This window comes from Nyctibius grandis, chromosome 4, assembly GCF_013368605.1.
Source record: "Nyctibius grandis isolate bNycGra1 chromosome 4, bNycGra1.pri, whole genome shotgun sequence".
Taxonomy (NCBI): domain Eukaryota; kingdom Metazoa; phylum Chordata; class Aves; order Nyctibiiformes; family Nyctibiidae; genus Nyctibius; species Nyctibius grandis.
Window position 1 is genome coordinate 8,830,388 of NC_090661.1, and position 23,332 is coordinate 8,853,719.

The window sequence follows — 23,332 nt, forward strand, 5'->3', positions numbered from 1 at the left end:
CCTGAATTTTAGTGTAATTACTATCCCAGCTAATCAGACTTAGTACATTAGAAAACAGGTTTCTAGAATATTTAAACGCTATACTGCTTTCCCCACTTTAAAAACTGCACACGTACAGTTTTTAAAGTGGCTTCCCCTTCTCCCTCCCTTCCCCTTCTCCCTCCCAAACTTCAGCTTGATGCCCTCAAAGATTAACGCTAAGCCTGCTGGGCTTCTGCCTATGGGAATAGTCCCACTAGTCATAAAACAGGATAAAGACAAAAATATAGGTACTGCTACTTTTAAATCTATATGAGTTGGTATTAGTGCTTCAATAACTTAAGCTACCTTACACTTCAATAATTGTCTATATAGAGATGCAATGAAGTTGGAAAATAAACATAGATTACATATTTCCATGCTTTAGAAATAAAAGCTACGTAGGTGACGTTTCTATTGAAGGGGAGGGGGGTTAGCTCTACACTCTCCTGGCGGTAAAACTGAATTTTAGGAACAAAGTGACAAATAAACATGTAACATCTAACTTAGTGCCTTTTTTTTTTTGTAAACAGGTGAGATTTCTTCTGCAATAGTCTTTAGCAGCTACAACTAGTATAGCAAGAACAGCAGAAACTTCATGGCATTATGAAAAGAGACACTTACCTCCAGCTGCTTAGTGCCAGAAAAATATTTCTGCCGAATAAAAGTCTGTCAGCTAATTTTAAAATTCCATAGTACTTCCCTTTTAACACTCATCTTTAACACACACAAAAAAGCATGTAGGATATAATTTTTAATTATAAATCTCAAATTGAATTTACAAAAAAAAAAAGCCTGAATTATATTTAGTCACATCTTACGTGGAAAAATTAAAGTTCTATCCTTTAACAGTAAATTGTCCAGTCAGTTTCCTGCTCAGGCTTACCAGCATTGAGATTTTATCAAAGGCAAATACCATGGAATATTCTGAGGTTTTAAACAACTACTTACACTGCCCATCCTGCTCAAGTACTACTGTGCAGAATTGCAGTTGACACAAGTGTATTGATAACATTTCCCTGAGGAATGCTAGCTAGCGGGCAACAATAACGGGCCAGTAACACATACTTACCAGGGCAGCAATTCCTTTTTTTTAGGGGGTGGGGTAGGGCTGGGGACACTGGTCTGTATTAAACATTTTAGCTTGCATTCACAGCATTTTTTTCGGGTAACTTGCAACCAAAAAGTCATGCACTGGGGACTATTTTAGAGTGCATTTTTATAAAGAAAACCTTAAGTAGCTAGTAGGGGTGCCAGGGGCACCTATTTGTCCTTTTTAAGATTCATCCCACTCTATTTATGACCAGTCCATTTGAAATTTTACATCCTTCGTTATAAATGAACTGTACTTTCTTTCAGTTACTTTTTATATAATGATCAGTCACCAACACCATGGAGTAAGCATTTCTAGCACAATTTTACAATTGGACAGAATTTACAATTCCCAAAGCCACAGTCAGTCAGTACTAGAATGATGAAATTCCCCTTGCGAAATTAAAACCGCTAGACTAAGGCTCTTGATGTAAGGCTTGCCATTCTGATTTAGTATGAAGGAAATGTTTCTTCATGCACGAACTTGTCAGCCCTATCAGGTTATGCAGGTAGACTTTCAAAGCACACTGCTTGTACTAAAACTATTAATTACTGTAACCTCTAGAGAAAATCTGGGGAGAGGGGTCAATTCACATAGCTGAGGGAAGTAAAGCTGCAAGCTAAACTTCCACCAGCAAGATGTGTTACAAAAGCAATTTTCTGTAAAGTTACTCACTGTCGCTTATCTTCAACTTATACTAATCGCATGTTAGTAAAAGTGCTAACACCTTTAAGTAGATGAAAGCCTACATGTATTAAATTACCATCATTCTATTCTCCACAACAGTAACATCAATGAGAGGCCTTCTTACACCTCAAGCTCCTGCATGACACCATGTAACTACAATTTTATCTTCTAAGTATCTGTGATACAGTACAAAAGAGTAAACTGTAGAGATTAACTAAACCAAATTTCAGGGAAAGTTTAAATGAAACTCAATTCAGATGTTGCTACAACATACTGCATATCATAGGCTGCTGAATGTGTTTATGTGCTTTACAAACGCAATACCATTACAATCTTACCAGTAGCCATGCAGTTGCATAAACATAATTAAGAGATGTTAAGAGCATCACACTTCTGCACTAATTAGGATGTAAAAAGGTTTGTCATGGGATTAGTTTTGGATTTTTTTTTTTTTTTAAACAAAATCAGGAAAGTTACAGACAGGCAGAAAAAAGTTATATTATTTCATTACTAGGGAATCTCCCCCCCCCACCGCTTTCTGCCCCTTCAAAAATCGTAAGTAGAATCATGCTGCATAAATTCAAAGAACATGTCTGAACCCTCCAAAGACAGCTTCTTGATAAGGACTCCTGGGACCTCCTCATCATCTGAAAGATGAATTGCAAGGGCACATCGAAAGATGTGGCCCACAATTCCTACAGCAAATACACTTCTACTTCTGCCCATGAAAACATACAAAAATAATCTTTTGATGGATAGGGAGGAATGGAGACAAGGCAGGCCAATACTGGGTTCAAGACAACAAAAGTAAAGCAGGAGATCTAGCTCAATTTTTCCCAACATTTACACACTACATTGTCGTGTTTTTGTACTCAGACTGAAGCTGTATATAAAAAAATTCAATTCATTGTTATTCTAAACATATTGCGCTTCAAGATCATTTACAAATTATTTTTTAAGTTATGAGTACCTATACACTTTTAAGTAATCTAAGTAAATTATCTGTAGACAATTTGCACTGATATGCTCACACAGATTTCTATTTAGTATGATTTTAAAAGAACATTAATTATGCTGTGTGACCTTATTACATAAATATGTATACACACATCAATGAAAATGTATACATATACATAGTTTGAGAGATTCCGGAGGAATCCACAGGCATGGAACCTATAGCATATTTCATTTAACCATAAAAACTAAAAGAATCAAAATTTTGTCAGTGAATTTTAAGTAGTGCATTTGATTGTTGCTTTGCCTTCCTTTCTAACTTCAGAAATACGACATACTTTTTTTTATTTATTATCCATCACTTGCTTAAGCAATATACACTTGTGTGTATATACTGGGGAACAAGCCCTTAAAAGGAGCTGCAGGGATATGGAATTTGACAGAAGTCAAATACAACATTCATTTCCTCCCCTTCATATACCCTGAAAGCAGATTTGAGATGAATGGTATCAGTATTAAAATAGGGCGAGTCACTTCACAGTTCAAATTCCAATTTGAAACTATTTTGAAAATATGCTAAACCGGCTCCTACATTAAGAGAGAACTGAACTGGAAGTTTTACCAGCACCCATACATACACTTAAAAATGCCACCAACTATAGCCAACAGTGTTATACATTTTATTTCTCCAAGCAGGAGAAATAGACAGGAGATGTAGGAAGCAGGGTGGGGGTAAGAAGACCCTTGCAAGTTTTTGTTCTTTGACAAGGCATTTTTTCTCTTCCTAAGAAAAACAAACCAAAGACCCAGCTGCAGCTGAGTTGCCCTTTTTCCTATTTGGGCACACTATGAACATTTTAAACATACTTAGTTCTGTGTATAAATGTAGTTCCACTGAGCACAATGAAGTTAGCTCACATGCTAACTTCACCATGTCCATTTTATCTGCAGGACAGCACATACAGAACTACATACCTGCCGCTTCATTTTTGTAAATCTAATCTGTTTTAATCTCTATACAGAGAGTTTATTTTAATTTTGTTTAAACAGTAAGAATGGTGTTTGAAAATCTGTACTTCCAGAAGAGATGATACCTGAAGGAAGTTGATGGCTTTGCTGCAGTCTGGACATTGAAAATACTAAAACAACTAGGCATCATTTTGCAAGTTATCTTACTAGTCCAAATGCACCACTTTCAAAGTATTTTTTAAAATGTATTTTATATTTATTCTCACGTAAACCAATACAGAAGTATCAGACTGTTTATAGTAAGAGTTTGTTCTGCTGCCGTCATGGATTAACACTTCAAAGAGTGTACAGTCATTTCTCTTTCCAGTTTCACACACTGGTTATTTCTCATTCTCTATTTCATGCACTAACGCAAACCATGGGGAGCTGGAGAGTAAGCTGCCCTCATTAGAAAGTCTAAGTCTTATATAGTCATATTACAGGAATCAAATGAGGCAAGACAGCTGACCCTCCATCACGCTACTGAACTTTCAAATTAGTTGATTCAGAGGAACAGTCTGAATTAATAATGATAAAGCCCATACAATTTAGATATATGCATAAGCTCCATAACTGTTTTGCTGAAACACAGAGCAAGCACGAAAGTATGAGTGAAATTACAAAGCTTCCTCAGCACACCAATAATTCTAGCTCTCCTGCTTTTGGAGAAAGTCGAAGATGTTAAAGCTCTGAAAGCCTTTAGCCCAGCAGTCAGTCTACGAGACCTTTGGTGACAGGGTCTACTACCAGACCAGCAACGTGTGCTCACTGGAACTTGTGAAAACAAAGATTAGCACATGGACCCTGTCACATGGCTTAGTACAATCTGCTTCTAAGGGAACAGACCCAGAGCCAAACAAAATGTTCACACTTCAGGTTAGAAGTGAGTTCTATTAAACAGTCTTGCTTCAAGATGCAATAGGACTCGGCTCTATAGCAGTATTACTGAAAACTGTCCACAAACTAAATTTAAAAAGAATGTCTTTCTACTTATAATGCCTATCCTTAAACTGCGACATTTCTGATGCCACAATTCCAATGAACTCTGGAAATGTTCCCATGCTTCTATGCTATGTTTGTCACTACCAAACTAGTTAAACCCCAATACAGATCAGATTCCAATCACTAAGATGTTATCATATGTAGTTAAGAGCGTGTATACAGTGTGCCACAAAAGTCCACGAATGCAGTCTGTGCAATGGTACAGTTATGCACCAATACATATCATTTCTTCTCGCTTCTGAATTGCTTTATTAAGAAAGGAAAAATGTCAAAGCTTACGGTATTAGGTACACAACACTTCACTGCGGAAGTCCAAAATTGTTACTGGATGTAGAACACCTGTCACATTGAAGGCATCAGTGAGAAAAAGCATACCCTAACAAGGGAAAAAATGCACACTCTTAAATGAAGAACATTTGTACTAACAGGACACAGGAGCACCAGAATGAATGGCTTGCCTTCACAGAAGTTTCTAGCTAAGAGAAGCCACTGTATTTCATCACAGCAGTGACTCAAAGCCTTTTCACAGTCTGCGAAGAGACTCTGAAGCAAATAAAGTCAAGCATTATTTTATGTAGTACCACTAATAGATAAGGTTTAATAGAAAGTGTTCCCTCAGCCATCAGGCTTCACAAACTGAATAAAGTGCATCAGGTAACTCAACCAGTGACAACTGGAAGAGACGTAGAAATAAATGAGAAATTATGATTATAGTCCCCTCACCCATGCAGAGGAAGATAACCATCTGTAGCTAATACCGGGTACACAAGAAAGCTCTATATTTTTACTTCTGGTTCTTTCAGGTTCAGATATGAGAAAGAAGCCCAAGCTTGTGCCTGACACCTAACACACATTTTCCCCTCAACACATCAACAGAAGGATCAGCAAATGACTTCAACAAAAGAAAGCACACAATGAGAAAAGTTTTCACTGTCCTCATTCCATTTGAAAGTGAGACTTCAAAAGTGTTGTGAACAAGAGTTTCATGTAACTAACACTTCTAACAGGGATGTTTCCGTCACCCCACACAGAAAGAATACAACAGAACAGGAAGTAGTTTATGTTTATTCATATGAAAACAGCAACACACTATAGAAGAGGGTTCATAGTAATCTCTTCATTAGGCATCACTTCCACTTCAAAAATTAAAATTCCTAACACTTTCCCATGATATTTTTTATAATCAAATACAGAAAATAGAATTAAAAAGAAACCCACTAGTGTTTGTGCCACGTATCTTCTGGAACTACAAATGTCAATTATGTGGATAACTTTCTGATATTATACAACTTGTAGGACCATGGCAACTATGCAAGATGTACAGGCCTGTATTTACATATTGAGTAGAAAAGACAGGAGAGAAGTTGCATTCACTTTCTAGTGCAAGTCTACAATAATCACACAGACAGAACAACATTTATTAACAGGAATGGAACGAGTCCACACATGAGTAAGAAAAGATCATAAATAATACACAGCTGTAAAAAAGATTAAAAATCTCAGACTGAGGTAGTCAAGAATGTGCAATATGGATGTTTGTACAGAGCACCTGTACGGCAGTTTCTCAAAAACAGAAGTTTACTATGAGAAATGTGGTAGACTAGCACGGTGGGCATGGATTATAATGGGCATGTCTTCCATTAAGAAATTAACAAATATCAGCTAGTGATATATACAATATTTTCAGTTGAAAGTACCACTAAGCAGAATCTCAGCCAAGTCTATTCTACTTTGACATCTGATCATTCCAACTTCATCCTGACAGAAGTCACTTCCCATTTTTCCCCAAGCAGAAGCATTTTGGTGGTATGTGTAACAATTTTTTTCTGAACTCAGAACCAGACTAAAGTAAAACAGGGGAAGAAAATGCTTTGAAGAAACACAAACATTTTAAACAAAAACAATCATTTTTCTAAATGGTTTTATTTACATTTTTCATATACAAGTATGTTGAATGATACATTCTGACTAGTATCCACACCAGTGTGAATTACATGAATTAAAGATACTGATGTATTGCATATGATGAAATGCAAAACAATCAACCCTAAGCTTTGGTCCCACCCTCTGAATCCTCATACAGCATCTGGTTTGTAACTGAGACATCTAAAATTCAAAGTGTTCATATCAAATAGAAGTTATCTGAACAAATATATCTAGTTTCATTTCTTTAGAACAAGCAGTTAACCCAAGAGTCTTACTTGCAAAATTTGCAAGACGAAAAATACATATTAACAGCCAAACACTTTACATGCATGTTACTAGCTTTGTATTTATTGTTTCTAGATTTGGGGTATTTGTCACAACTGCCTTGTGTTTATGATTTTTAAATCTTTAATAATGGCAACCTTTCAAGCCCTACTAACAACAGTTCAAAGTGACCAGGATATAATGCAATATACTCAACAAAAAAAAAAAAAGGTAAAAAGGTGTGGTGTGAGCTGGCCTGAAACATTCAGGACAGTTACAGATTAAAGTTTCCACTTAGAGCAACTGGAACTAAAGATTCTTTAGATCATTTGAAAAATGTTGCAAGTAAATGAACACAGTTTAATAAATGTGCTTAAGAAGATTTTCAACCTGGTGATTTCTCAAAGGAAACTAGCAGAGAAAAAGGTGACAACTTCAAATGCTTGCTTCAGAACTACTGAAATATTTACAACACTGGTGAAGTAGAAGTTTTTTCAAGTGCATTAAAAGCATTATCAAGTCTTTCTGTGTCTAAAAGATGGTTCAAACAGTCAAAGAGACAAAGGAAATTGTAATAGACAGCTGGGCCTATGGGATCACAGGGTGTATGACATCAGAATTTATTTTTACATTTCTGTAGCACCTTTTAGCCAGATGCCAAAAGCACTTTAATCACTGAAGTGAGCCTCACAACAACCCTGTGAGGTAGGTAGGTATCTCTTTTAATTAAATGGCAAAACCGGTTAAATAACTTACACAAGAAGACACAGCAAATCAGCAGAGCAGGCTAGAATCCAGACCATGCAATCTATGAATTTAACATTATGGCACATGTGGGACTGAGACTTACATACTCCTTTTTAAAACTGTGAAAGAGGCACTGACATGTGAATTGATTCAAGTTTTCTGGAAGTAGATTTTTATGGGGCAGGTATCAAGAGAAAAATGTGCTTTAAGCAACTAGAGAAAACGAGTCTGAGTAAGAAGAGTGGCATTACTGTACCACTTCCTAAATTTTAGTTGATGCAGAATAGCAAGTTACCTATTTTATTTGCTAAAATACATATCAAAAATAGACTACATAGTCTGTCAAATTCACTAAACAAAACTCTGTTCTCACTAGTCTCAAGCATTCAAATGCTGTGACCCAAAACATTGTGAGCTGGGAGTTGTTTCATCCAATTCTATTATTTCTATGCCCTGCAACTACTTCTTTGAATATCAGAAGAAATGAGAACCAGTATGAGAATCAAAATTTTTTGACCAATTCAAACTTTAATAGTAGAGTTCCCATTAACAAACTGTCAAAGCATACTCTTCCCAGTTAATCTCCATGTTCTACTGACTACCAAACCAGTCATAATAGAGAGACCAGAGCATATAAACTGGTGCTTGGCACATAAAATGGAAATGTGAAGTATTCAGTTACTTCAGCACAGTCTGTACATCAATTGCAATAAGTTAGATGATACACTAAGTGCTGAGCACTGCTTTACACTATATTCCACTAGGGAACAAAGCCATACACAAAAGGAAAACAGTCAGTGAGCTGAACAAACACTGTCACAAAAACAAGAGGTAATCACAGCAGTAAGGCCTGCACTTAGAAGTTTCACATTACAAAATTAACTGGCATATGCAAGGAAACGGTTTTTGTTCATGTAGATTATAAACAATAATTTCTTCTTGAAGACTGGAAGTTACTAAACAGAATACATGCCTCAAGTTAGGCAAAGGGAAAATTTAAAGATTTCTAACAACTTAATAAAGAATACAGCTGCTAAAGGGCTAATTCCTTTTTTGTAAGGCCATAATCATAACCCTCACCCTAGCTCATCTTCCAATAATAGAACACCACTATGTAATGATATTCAGCTCAGATTTGTGTCATTCAGAGGACAAAATTCTCTAGTGAGAGACAACCTGACAGAAAACAACCCCCACTTTCCTCTCCCTTTTTGTCTTTCTGTGATGCAAAGAGGAAATATTATCGTGTTAAAGAGGAAAGTGATATGCTTGTTTCAACATCACAAAAAGCACCGTTTACAGATGACTGAAGATATAGCAATTTTCAGGTTTACATACTGAGGCAGTGGAAGTGAATCAAAAGCAATGCTAAACAAAGATTTACCACAGGTTTACTTTCCCAGCTCAAAGCTTTAAAGATTATACTTCTGAACTATCCAAGAGAACCTTTCTAGCAGGAGTAGACTACGAAGGTTTCCAAGGGAAAAAAGCTTTTGTAAAAATACTTTCCCTATATTCCTTATACATCTTACGGCTGCAATAAAAGAAGCCTCGAAACAATTCCTCTATCTCAGGTAGCCTTCAAAAACTAATTGAAATCTTAATTTATATTCAACCATGCTGTTAAAAGAACATTTGAGAAAACATTTCATTTTGAAATTACTCTCAGATGGGACTATACCTATGATATGCAACGTAACACTGATAACAGTACCCAATTGTGTAAATATATGTTTTTTAGAGAGGAATTGGGAAATAAAAAAGTCATTTCAGTTTACAACTATAAATTGTTACCTATACTAAAAAAAAAGGCAGAGATAAGCATGTTGCTTTTTAGTTAAATCAGTCACTACGTGAGTTTTGAGAGGTTACTGGAACCAGGACAGAAAAGTTGAAAATTAAGTCATAACTGGGATTTTTAAAATTTGCTTATTAAGATAAATCTCTAAAAAGTAACCTCTTACATTTCTTTCAAATATAACCCTTTACAAGTGTAACCTCTACCAGAACTCTATGGTTCACATTTTTCAATTGTTTTGAGTAACAGAATCTTATATTCCATTTCTCTTATATTTGAAGTGTAGTTATAGGCAGACACACACACACACACACACGCGCGCGCGCTTGTGATCTTTATGCCAATTCTTTCCTTCTCCAATTTACCTTGTGTTACCTGGTTACCATACCTGCCAGGTAGAAACTGATCTTCCTTCCTTGAAGGAGCACGTAAAAAATTATACCCTGGACTGTTTTAAGCTTTGCCACTGTTAATGTTTCTAAATACTACTAGATTATAAATTAGTTAAAAGGTATCGATTAAGGGAGGTAATGTCTGTTAATTGATCTCTGAATGTGGTTCGAGACAAGAAGCCTCAGACAAGAAGCTTTACAATGATAACAGTACTTTCTGCTGAAAGACCTACAATGTAGCACAGGCTTTCTGAGGTGGTCTTATTCAACTTTAAATTTGAGGAATGGGAAAGATAAAGGTTTTAAATAAGCACAGAAATCAGATAATGTAACCATCAAATTATATTAGATTCTAAAGATGAGATCCTGTAGCAAACATTGCAGGGTACAAGAGGCTAATGGATTTGGTTGCAGGGTTCCAAAAGTTAAAATACACATCTGTGTGTGTTAGTGCATTCACAATCTCCCAAATATGTCCAATCACCAACATTCCAACTTATACCACAAACTATTAGAAAAAAAATTGTGAAAATTCTCCGATACTTAATTAGGTAATATTAAATTTAGGTTGCACTATAACATCTTATTATAAACTGCAATGTAAAAATCTGTTAGATTCCCATGATCCCAATTTTATTTAATAATCTTCAAACTTTACTGCCAGAACACATTTGGATATGTAATTTAATGTAAAATAAGATAACTATACAATGCAGTTTTGCCACTTAGATTGCTGCTTAGCAATTTTCACATAAAACGGAAAAAAAAATAGCTATTAAAAAAAATTCTGATTATACAGTGCATTTCACGGCATGTCATTAAAGACTGTTTAAATTATCAACGCACTTAGTGGAAGTTGTATATAGTTATATAAAGAATAACAATTTTGTTGGGATTTTTAGAGGCTAATAAGTTGTACTAATGCATTTTCCCAGCATTTTCATCCCAGAAATCAGCTTCCATCCCACACCCTCCCTGAAAACACTGTTCACAGAAACACTCAATTCCCTAAGAAAGCAAAAAAAAACCCCAAAAGATCCAAACGTTCACAGAAAGTCATTCAAATAAGTTTGTACGTATAAATAAAAAAAAAAAGTCCTCTATAAGTGAGACGGGAGGCAATAAATTGACACAAGTAAATAAAAGGCTAAAGCACTCCAATACCATTGAAACAGTTTTAATGTTGTTGCAATTCCATAATGCAACAATCATCAACTCATAGAAGACCCAATACTTTAGAAGTCATTTTAATCACTCCTTTGTACCTATTTTACAAAATAAAGGCAAGGCATATTTAAAATCCCCCTTTCCCTAGATATTATGTGCCTATCTTACTTATGCTCATGTAAGTGTAAATTTAAAACTCCTATTAAATGTTATATAAGAAAAAAAAGTAAAAATATTAACCTCTGCTTCAATGTACAGTTTCCAGAATCTGCCAGAACTGGGGAACTGGGCAACAAGGCGTTCATAGGTCTTCCGTGCTTTGTCTATAGGTTGATTCTAAAAATTGAAAATCAAAACAGCATTTACAATATTATGATTTATGTAAATGAATATGCTGATTTTACTCCAGAACCAAATAGTGTGAGTGGACCATAGATAAGGAAACGTAATCCTATGTCACTAAACCTGTGCCTCTCGAATGAGAATGCTCCAAGCGTCAAGGTCATATGGATTTTCTTCTAGTTTCTTTTCAGCTTTCTTCACTTTTTCTGGCACATATTCGGGAGCCTATAAAAATTAAAAAGAAGACATAAGAGATCACAAATAAGAGTTTGAAAAGTTCTGTCCCAGCTACAAAGTCAAACTAACAACAACATTCTGACAATGTAACATTCCAGATCTCAGTTTTTATGCTGGAGTTACTAAATTGTACTTTATCTGGAAAGCAAGTTGTCCCAGTAAGATAATGCACTCTCACCACAACAAGTTCTACATACTTGGTGATCCAGCAAAAAGCTAGACTAAACTGACTAAATGTTTCTAAAACACTAGAACAAATTTCAGTTTGCCAGAGAATTGACTGCACTATGAATTTTAAACAGTTTTACTGACCTGAAACTTTTAGGATGCAAAAAGTAAATTCAGACTGGTTTTTCTATTACAGACCTCAGCCAAACAAATCCAGGTTACTACACGAGTCATTCTGTACATGCAGGACAGTAAGTATTTCTTATCAAAAGTTACAGATTTAACTAGGAGATGACAGTTCTAGCAATGACATATACATGTTACCCAAGCACAATTTGTTAACTTTCTGATCTGTCAATCAGCGTATTCTTACAGTTGCCTTCCTGTAGCTTTGGCACTGCCTTAAACAGCTTTTTTTTTATGTCCTGGTTTGGCCTAAACCAGGCCGATTTTCCTTTCAGTGATTTTTACTTTCAGCTAAGTCTCCTCTAAGTAACTGCATTTTCTGAAACTAACTGCATGTTTTGCAGACAGTGTCTGCTTCCAGGACTGATAACGCTCGAAGTTTGTAGTTATCGCTGAGGCACCGGTAGGGATGTTGTGCAGTAAGGCTCTTGCTGTACTTAGTCTTAGAGAAACCAAGGTCACTGCTGAATTCCTCACTGCTTACGAGTGAAGAGCCAAAGGGGGGTCGCAGCTGCAGGGGGGAGCAGACAGGGCAGGTGACCAAAAATTGACCAACGAGGGTATTCCATCCCACACATGTCATTCTCGGTATAAAGCGGGGGGATCACGAGGGTCTCGCTCTCTTTCTGCTATGGCCGGTGTCCAAGGAGGACTCCGTCTGTTTTCCTGCTGCCCCCGATCCCGATCCGTGCATCCCTGAATCCAGCTCTCGACCGTCGCTGGGCCCAGCCTGGGCCTTCCCGGAGCCTGCCCTGCAGTGCCGGTGGTGACGTGGCTGACATCAGGGGAGCTCAATCTTGGTTTTGTATATATATTTGTATATATTTGATTATTTCTATTATTATTATTATACTCTTTTCCATTATTATAGTTTATTAAAACTGTTTTAACTTTCCAACCCAGAAGTCTCTCTCCCTTTTCCATTTCCCTTTGGGGGGAGGGAGGGGGGGATAACAGAGAGCATCTGCCACAGGTTTAATAGCTGGCCCAGCTTTAAACCGTGACATTTTTTTACACTCAGACATGCATATTGGAGTTTAAAAGCTTTACCAAACTGAACCGTAACTTGTTAATATAGTTACTACTATAGTATTGGTTTAAGTGTTCTTTTAAAGACTTGTGAAAATATCTTATGATCTCCAGAAATTTTTTCTAGATTTAACACTGCTAGCACAAAGTAGATGAAAAAAATTACAGTCTGATTCACATACAGACAAGCCTTAAAATACGTGCTTGTTACAACCCTAAATGACATGAAGTTTTTTATTAAGCATGAAATATTGTTTTGACCTGTACTCCAAACAGCTTATTTACTAACTTTCCAAACCTGACTCATTTTCAGGCAGATGTTGGCAGTCCCAAATTATATGATCAAGTAAATTCTTGCCTTCTTGAGACGTAGCTATAATAACCTGTAAATTATTACTAGAAGATCTTTCTTGTGAAATTTTACAACTTAGCTACATAATGACTGTTAGAATATACGAGTCTGTATTGTATAGCGCAGTGTGACTGATTTACTGTACAGAAAATCCTAAAAAAACTTGTCAATTGCCAAAAGATTATTTCAAGGAAATAATTTTAATTCTTATTGAATCAAGATGAATACATAGCTCTGAAGACGAAAAAGACAGTAAAGAGGACAGCGAGAACTGATACTCCTATCAAAGGTGCCATCACATACTTATAAAGGGAAAGAAAAGGTAACTAGACACTACAGAGGTATGATCTTTGGTAAAATTAACAAGCATCACTACTGCACATCACTCCTGAAGCAAAGCAGGTGTTCCAAGAACACAAATCCAAGGTATTATTAATGGATTTTACTGGAAGACCATTTAGAGCGGCATTATACAAAGAAGCTGGTGAAATACTGTACAGAACAGTGACTTAAAAAAAAAGCTGGGGCTATCATATGCAGTATGTCTTACTTAGGAACATCAGCTTTACTTTCAGGAATGCCTTGCCCCTGTGCTTTTGTCAAACTCTGCAAATGTACTACTATACAACAGTTGCTTATGTTATACATGGCAATTCAACCTGATCACTTTAATAAGCTTCCATAATTTTGAATATTTTCAGCACTACCAGTTTCTGTATCAGTCCTACTAGCAGGATATAATTCAAGGCATATCCCTTAAACGATTTTGAATTAAATTTACTTATAAAATGGAGAAATGATAAAAAATGTTGCAGAACTGTTAAACTGACATGTAATAGCAGCCATGCATTAAGGAGAAAAGGGAAAAAAATCAGTAGGAGGGGCTTTATACGAGTTTAAAGACCATTATTCTTTTTGCTTCAGTATTCGAGTCATTCTTAAGATTAATTGCTCAGTGCAAAGCAGTGTAGCTTGGAAGGCACGTATCAAGTCCCACAGCAAACTAAATTATAAAATTAATTTAATTTAAAAAATCAAATTAAAAATTAGTAGCTCAAAGTTGTCAGCGCAAAAGTAGTAAATTTATAAATTTCCATATGAATATTTTTACATCCCTAAGTCCATCAAAATTCTGACTCTAATACTGCATGTTATAGTTCAACTGATACAAGCTTAAGATGCAAAACACAGCATGAAATGAAGCAGTGGTTTTATTTAATCCAAAATGACATGTATAAACATATTTCAGCTTACAGAAGACAGCACTGAAGTTGAAATTTCCAAAGTTTAAAGATTATTTATGTAAGTTATCTCTACAGATGACCCAAAGTTGACACATTGTTTATTCAATAAATCACTAATTCAAATTCACCCACATCAGTGGTAACCATCGCTTCTCATTATATTCCAACTCAGTGAAATCTACTTGTCTCAAATATCCAATCAACCATATATTATTCTGCATTCAATGAGACAGAAATGCCTATCAGGAGTACTACTAATGTCTGTTACAATTAAAAAAAACACACCCTACAAGAACAACTGAAGCATTTCTGAAAGTACAGGGTCCTGCACTGTAAATAGTAACTTTCAAACAGGAAAAAGTAGAATGGGCCACTGAAGCACACCTCAACTATTTTAGTAGTTGTTCAGCTGTATTATCTCAAACCTTTCCATGTGACACACAAAACTTGGCTAACACTGCAGTGAAACAGTTAAGGCTTCCAGGAATTTGATTTCACCTATACAGATATAGGGCAATAAACTCAGAAAGGCTGAAATAAATTCAGCTGGTGAAAAAATAAATGCTGATAAGATGCATAATCATAGCAATCCTACATTAATTTTGCATGTTTAGTACAGGACTCCTAATCCGTGTAAGAAAAGTAGTAAAATGTTTGTTCTTTTCCTGGAGAAAATAAAAGAATAATTTCCTATATTCGCAAATACTCAGCAGCAGCAGATAAAATTCTCCATGCAGTTATGCAAGACAAAAATTACAGGAGTTCTACAGAACTGAAAATAATGATACGATCAGGGTTTTAAACTGGACTGCTTGAAAATGCTTGTATCATGTCATATGTAAGAAAACACCCAACTTCTTATGGCCAGTGAGCACTCCTCCTGTCCCTATCCATCTCCAGGATGGATAAAAGCCATCCGTCTTTCAGACGGGAAAACTGCACTGCAGGCAAATCACTGTCCTGGTTATATCTGAGCCAAAACAAGGTCTCATTACCTTCCACCTTCACAAATAATCACTCCTAATATATTGGAGAAATCAATGCTTAGGATTTCCACTCTGGACTGCTTTGCCAGAAGTAGGAGTGTGACCAAACACCTCTTTCAACTATTTGCACCACCCAGTGCATCCAATTGCTTAAAGCATCCTCCTGTTTCCACAAAGGATCTTCTGCAGTGAAAAGGAAATGTATTTAAACAGCTGTTCCACCTGTGAAGTGGCCAGTTTAAGATGCTTTAAAAGCTACCACTAATTATGAAATAAGAACTTCTACAAACAAGACGTAAAGGCCATTGTACACAAAAAGGCAGAAATTTTAATGGCTAGTTCAGTCAAATTGGTTCAACATCCAAAAGGAGTTTCATGTCCATGAAGATAAAAGCTACTGTTTGGAGGTTTTGGCTGGCTGTTGCACAATTTAGCACAGCCTGGTCTGTAACAGACCCAATGAATATAATTTCAAATATATTAACATGCAACTTAATAAGCATTGTCAGTTGTTTTTTTTTTTCTTAAAGTTTAGTTACAGATGTATGTGCACAGAACAAGTTTGAAAATCCTTTCTTCAGTAACACATCCTCCCTATGCTACAGTTACACCTTATCAATCGTTGTACTTTCTTAAATCTCTTTTTAATGCTTTGCCTTCTTCTATTCTACCACTAAGTCAATTCAACTGTGAACGCGAGCTTGAAAAAATGTTTGTTCTTTAAGACTGGGTCACTATTGACAGGCATAACCCAGCATATTCATCACAAGTAATTTAAAAAGGATACTTTTCTAAGTACTGCCTCCCCCCCCCGCCCCGCAACATAATCTGGGCTGTTTTATATCTCTGAACAAATCAAGAGTTTTAGACTAGTAATGATTACCATTCTTTCCTCATGAGACTATTTCCCAAACAGCAGCGTTTAGACAGACACATCTGCCACTTCAATAACTTCTTGGTGTACTTGGAACTTACTGACCCTGGAAATGTAGCTAAAAGAGATCGTTTACAATTGTGTAAAAATTGGAAAAAAAACACTGCACTAGCAACTCAGAAGTATTCCTCCACCAACCCTTGTGTTCATTCTATTTACAACCCGTTCCTACAGTAAATGTAAACAGTGAAAGTAAACTCAGTTTTACTAACTGTGATATAGAACAATATGCTCTTGTAGGAGTTTCTTTCAAATGGCTCCTCCTGAGATGTTAAACCCACACAATCCTGCAAGAATAAACTGCTTTCAGTATTGCACTCAATTTCATCTATTTTTAAAATATTAAGCTAAAGTTAACCACAATAACATTTACTATTGCATTTAGAACTAAGAAACTTACATGATGTACTATATGAAAGAGATACAAGGCATGAATGAGAGGAAGGAGTAGGAAGGGACAAAGTACCAGTAAGAAACCGGAATTGACTGCTTTAGAGGTCTTTTCTATAGTCACAGAGACAATACAGACATTTTTTTTCCACAGCTCAGTCTTGGATCAGATTCATATTCATGTAAAGTAACATGCATCACAGACTGAGGTACGTATCTTAGAAACAGTTACAGGAAGCGTGAAATGCATGTTCTAGCCTCAAAAGATCAGAAGGCAACTAATGCAGGGGTAAAGCAAATATTGCATCAAGTCTTCAGATAAAATTGATGCCTAGCAAGTATTTATTTATTAAGTGGATAAGAATAGTGGTTCTGCCATGGCAGAAAGAAGTAGAGAGCACGACTTTAGGTTTTGTTAGAGAGTACATGAAACCACCACACGATTGAAATGAAACTAAACGCGTACATTAAGGTTCAGAAAAATGTAAAGATGTACATAGGTGCACATATGTACCCTTTGTAACCTCGACACATGGAGAGCTTGTCAGGGAATTTTCTAGCAAACAGTGGCAGATGCAGCCTTTCAGCCTACAAATGTGGATTTCGTGATATAGACAGGGCTAAGTGTTTGGTTTTCTAAAAACCAACCTTGGAAATTCTGGTTTGTTAAACATTACGTAGACCTCGCCAGGAGTTTGGCTGGGACCTAACAGATTTTAAGTCCTGCCATCATTCAACTGTTTCTGCAGAAATTAATTTGGCACCACCATAGCGAACACAGTGCAAGAATTTAAAATAAAAATTTAAAAAAAAACGGTGGCGGGTACATCACATTTCTTTGTCCTCCTGCCCCACTTTGTTCTACAGTAATGATGCAAGAAGGAGACAACCTACATAACCTAGCTTAGATTCCTGATCTACACAGTAAAGCAGCCTAACAACATCTGGAGCTAAGCTCAGCCTAGAGGCAGTAAAGCTGCATTTCAGTTGCAGCTGCGCCTGGTACAATAGTGTCTCCTAAACCCCAGCTGGGTCCTCAACCTTACAATACTTTTACTCTCCCACCCTCCCTACATCCAACATTCCACTGTTCTTCCTTCCCACACTACCACAACTTCATACTTGCTGGAGATAACATGGCAATTTGTTATTCACCTGGCTGTGCTCAGAAGTCCCCTCCAAACCCTAAGATCTGGGAAGCAAGATGCAGACACCTCTGTGTGTCAGTGAGTCAGAGCTAAGAATTCTGATTTGTCAAAGATCTTTAACATCTGCATCATACACTACCACACATATATCTTACGCACAACATAGATGCAAATTCACTGTACAGTCACCCCCTTATACTGATCTAACTATGTGACCGTCAAAGAAAATAGCACTCAAAAACTCAGAAGCTGGTTGTGGAAGCAGCAGATGAAACCTGAAACAGGAAAGCTAGATGCAATCTAATCTCTGCCTAGCTTCAGCTTCATACAGAAAGGAACATTTAAAACCGTAAGGATAATGTGCATGTAAAGTCAGAGGGCCTTCAAATTACAATAGGCTACAATATATAGCAGCTGCAGTATGGGGAAGGGAGTAAGGCACAACTGCCCCAGTCACAATGCTTTGTTGTTTCTCCTTCCACAGAGATACAGTGAATTAGTGAATTTAGGTCTATCATGCTCTGTAAGACCACAGCTAGACTGGCATCAATGCTTACACTTAAGGTACACCTGCCTCACTACACAACTGAACTGAGTGGTAGCACAGGGTTTGGAAAACTTCATGGTACCGTCACTAAAGACACTGATACCAAATTATGGCCTATCTTAACCTTAGGAGTAAGAAACAGAAGTTTGCCAGGCTAACGAAAAAAAAAAGGTAGAGGACAACTTAGCGAAACTGAAGAAAGTTGATAAAGGGACATAACTGACCGTAACAAAATTACAGACTTCTAGGAAACCAAAATCCAGAGGCCTTCATAAAGACGATGGAGTAGTATAAAAAAAAAAAAAAAAAAAAAAAAAATCCCAACCTATAAAAGACTTGGGATTTTAAAAATTTTTATTTAAAGTGCACCCAACATGAAAAGAGTAATCACAATGGATAAAAAGGAGGAACCTTAACATGGATCTAAAAAACAAAATCCAAGCCACATGTTAGACTACATGCTTTACATAAGCTGCAAATAATGATTTGCAGTTTTTTGATGCTAAAACCCTTTGTGATAATGGCATCACAATACTAAAGCTATTACTTTCCAGAATAGCTTTTACTACAATAAATCAACCTTTTGCACATTAAATTCTCCCTTTCAAAAGAAAATAAAACCTTAAGCCAGCATTGTTTTTCTTTAAGTAGTAATGTCTTGCAAGCTACAAAAACACACTACTTTAACTAGCAGTTTAATCATGCAATTAAACATCAATGTATTTTTTAAAACATAAATTGGAGTGGGTAAGCTTAAATGCGAAACATATTACACATCAGGATTATCAAAATTATTCTTACTTCTTTATAGTCATCTACCCTGTGATGAAGTAAACCTTTCTAAAGAATCTCTTGCTTAAATATACAAGTGTACTTACTAACCTACCCAGCTTTGAGATACAGGCTGGTAATTCATAGGATATTTTCCTAATGAGACTGAAAGTGGGTATTTTACACTCTGAACACTTGTCCTTCCTACCCCCCTAGAACTGGTGACCTTACTAAGAGTTTACACACCACCCTTTCAGAGTACAGGCCTAGACACACAGAAACATAACCTGGTTTTGTAAAAATACTGACATTCTACAAAGAAGAGCTTCATAAGTGAGCACTAAATCATCAGCTTAATTTTAAGTATTTTTGTAGGCTACATTGGCTGCTAAGGCATGCCACAGTGTTATCAATCACTCCTCCCTCAGTCAGGGACTTTCAGCTGCACCCCTCCAATTAATACTGATTGTAAACATAGCTCTAACTATTAGAAAGACCTGTTTAGAGAAATTCTACCAGTAAGTACGAGGTAGTTCATGGTAATACCAGATTTAAAAAGATGACATATAACACTGATTGCATCTGCCTAGAAAATAAGAAGTACAATAAATACATATTTTAGTATATTAAAAAAAAAAAACACAAAACCTAACTGAAACAGTAGTTATTTCCACCCCAAGAGCATGAATGCTGTACCACAAAGAAGATTCTTTATTAAATAAGCATATTTTTATTGTTTCTAATTTAAAGGTGTTTAAATAACACTTTATTCTGGAGGCAAAAGACATTGTTAACGAGGCACACAGCCTTTTATGTTACGTGCATATGTTCAGTAAACGCTCACTTTACAAAACACTGCAAATGTGTTAGTGTCAACAGCTTATCCGGGTTTCTATTTTCTTCCGGAGTGCGCATACTCAATGACCACGAATAAGTAAGAACTGGAAACAGAAGCTCACCGGAGTGTCTACTGTCCACCTTGACCTAAATTAAAGTTTGCTTACCAGAAACCATAAGGGTGGGAGAGACTCAGTTTGCGGAGCGTTATCGAGGGCGGGCGACGGTAACGGTATCGCGTCCCGCCGTAGCCCGGGAACGGCGCCGCATACCGCCGGAGCGGCTTCGCGTACCGCCGTCCCCCGGGAACGGCTCCACATACCGCCGTCCCCCGGGAACGGCTCCGCGTACCCCCGTAACAACTCCGCGTACCCCCGCCACCGGGGACCGGCTCCGCATACCCCCGGAACGGCTCCGCGTACCCCTGTTGCCTAGGAACGGCTCCGCATACCCCCGGAACAGCTCCGCGTACCCCCGGAACAGCTCCGCGTACCCCCGTCGCCCAGCGCAACGCTTCGCTGACAGAATAAACGCGAGTTCCACAAAATGGGTGTGTGCGGTGGGGGAGGGGAGCCCTTCGCCGACCGCGCCGCTGAGGAGCCCAACAGGGCCTACGAACGTAGGGAAGAGGCAACGGCCACGCTCCCCTCAGCCCCCGGGGCGGCCCATAGCGCGGCCTCCAGCGCGACGGCAGCTCCGGACGGCGTCCGGCCCCACACGCCATACGCTCAGCCCCACCGAGGCCTGCACAGCGCAGCCGCCACCGGGCAGCCCCGGGCCGGGCCGCCCCACCACCACGGCAGCCCTAGGCCCCGCTATGCCACTCAGGGAGCGGCCTGCATCCTCACCCTCCTCCCGCTCACCTGGTCGCCAGCAGCTCCCTCTCCAGACATGGCGTGCTAAAACAGGGCTGCGGCACGGGAGCCCCAAACAGATTAAAAACCCCTTTAAAAAGCACCCGGCACTGCCGCGGCCGCCGCGGGCAGCTCCACCGGTCGCGCTAACAGCTGCGGCCTAGACTTCCAGCAGCGCTAGCAACAAAATGGCGACACGGCGCCTCCGGCCCGGCTCTGGCGGGGGCGGGAGGAGGAGCGGCGCCGCGTGGGGGGCGCCGGGAAAAGCCGAGGGCGGCGCTGAGCGGGGACTGCGGTGGGTGTGGAGGAACCGCGTCACGGCAGCGCGCGGCTGTGGGGCGGAAGCGGTCAGTGAGTGCGTCCCCGATAGCGGGGCGGGGGGGGGGGGGTAGCGCGGCGGGCCCGGGCTTCCTCCCCGGGCTTGTGGGGGGTAGGCCCGGCTCCTACCGCGTAGGGGCAGGGCGAAGTACCGGAACGCTCCCTGACGAGTGGCCAAGTAGGGCCCGGGGGGCCGCGGCAGTCGTACTCATGGCGCTCGTGAGGGTCTCAGTGTGGACGTTTTCTCTCCTTGCTCTGTCCCCGTTCCCTGGCGGACCGCTCATTGCTGAAGCTCTGAAGGACACTGGGCAGAAAGTGGGAGGTTTTGGTGACCTCTAGCCCTGGTCCTGCGGGCTCGTTATGGGCTATTTCGTTAACGAAGCGTTGCCTCTTGAACAGTCACTTCTTTGCAGCGAGCCGGCGCTCTGCCCTCGGTGAGATAACGTTAGCAATGTTTGCTAGCAGTAGACCACCCCTCCCACCTCGCAAGAGCTCTTGTTAATCAAGGAGGCAAGTTCAAAAGACAGGTTAAGAGGTCATCGTCTCAAAAGACCTCGAGGACCCAGGAGGCAGCTCCCCCTAAAGCTACTTAACTTTATTTACAAAGTAATCACCAGTCTGTCCGTGAGAGAAGGGCTTTGAATCAGCCACTGCAGAGGAACTGTCTTGCTATATGAAACTAATCCATTGAAGGAGGCTTGGCAGATACCAAGCAGACTTAGCTGCCTTCACAACAGCAGTGTAAGTGTTCTTAAAATTGTATAATACAGTCATATTTATGCAGAAATACTTTAAGTAACTTGATACTAGCACTCTGGGTTCCTTTCTGCTTCATCTTTCAAAAGTCACCTTCTTAAACCACAGTAATATGTGGAAAGAGGACATGAGAAAAACATAATATGTAACCTTTTCTTCTGAAGTTTGACCCCCACCAAAAAAAGGGAGGAGATAGTAAACACTTATTTGACCAATCTGTGGAGTAACATTTTTCTTCTTAGTATTGAAGAATTTTGATTCTGTTACTCTTCAGAAGTGAAATACAAGCATGCCTATCAATCTGTCTTGATAGATCAGCTTTGCTGTTCTCTGATTTCTTAGAGAATAGTGATTTTTTGACACAAGGCTAATTTGTTGTTTCTTACGGGCTATTTCTTCCATGTCACAACAGACTCTGTTTTGAAAATATTTGATACATAAATAAAATTTCTTTCCAGGAAACTGCATTTCCACTTCATCAGTGTGATGTTTTACCATTTCCCATCTAGGAACCAATTCCTTATAAGTAGTTGCTTAAAGCAGTGCTCGTGAAACTTCTAATTAGATGAGTATGTTATTCTAGGTCTACAGAGTGTCAGCTGTCTTAGCGGCCTCGTTGAAATTTTGTTCTAGTTCTTTGTTTTTTTGTTCAAGTATATTTCTATTCTAATTTTAGCTGTTTCTGGTTTTGGGATTGCCTTCTTCAGTTTCATAAAATCACAAAGGTGCTTTTGAATGATGACAGCACTGACATCTTCCTTGTCTAATAGAACGAGTTAGTAAAGAGCAAAATAAGCGATGCCTAATGTTGTTAAGACTTTTGCTCCTTACCTCCTATAGCCCCTCACCCCACATAATAAAATAATGTGCTATCTCTTAAACTGGTGTTCTTGATTTCTGTAATTCCATGCATAGAACAGACCTTGGGCAAAACCCCATCTGCTGTAAATACAACTAGTGCCTATTCCCTTTCTGTCAAGAGTTGCTGTGATAGCTTGAATGAACTGCAGCTCTAATACATGGTCTTAACTCTAATGTGTTAGTTGGAGAAAATTAAAAGGAGCACTAATGTACAGAAATAAAATTAAATTTTTAATTCTTATTCATATGTTGTACTTTACCACTTCAGCCCTAATATCTTGCCTTGTTTTGCAGTTAAATGTGAACTTTTTCACAA

General features: G+C 38.4%; 1 protein-coding gene across 3 annotated transcripts in view; it reads right to left on the reverse strand.

Annotated features, from left to right (window-relative positions):
- CSTF3 (cleavage stimulation factor subunit 3) overlaps positions 1-21,326 on the reverse strand; it is a 50,097-nt gene extending 28,771 nt beyond the window's left edge. For 2 of the 3 annotated variants that reach the window (XM_068399501.1, XM_068399499.1), the window contains exons 1-3: positions 21,091-21,326; positions 11,522-11,623; positions 11,297-11,392 (exon numbers count right to left, since the gene is read on the reverse strand). In XM_068399501.1, the coding sequence (XP_068255602.1) occupies positions 11,297-11,392; positions 11,522-11,623; positions 21,091-21,120 (228 nt within the window). In that variant the 5' untranslated portion in view covers positions 21,121-21,326. Of the gene's footprint in view, positions 1-11,296; positions 11,393-11,521; positions 11,624-20,394; positions 21,068-21,090 lie in introns of those variants that run through there. The other variant, XM_068399500.1, reaches the window with a different exon arrangement.
- Positions 21,327-23,332: the final 2,006 nt, after the last annotated feature.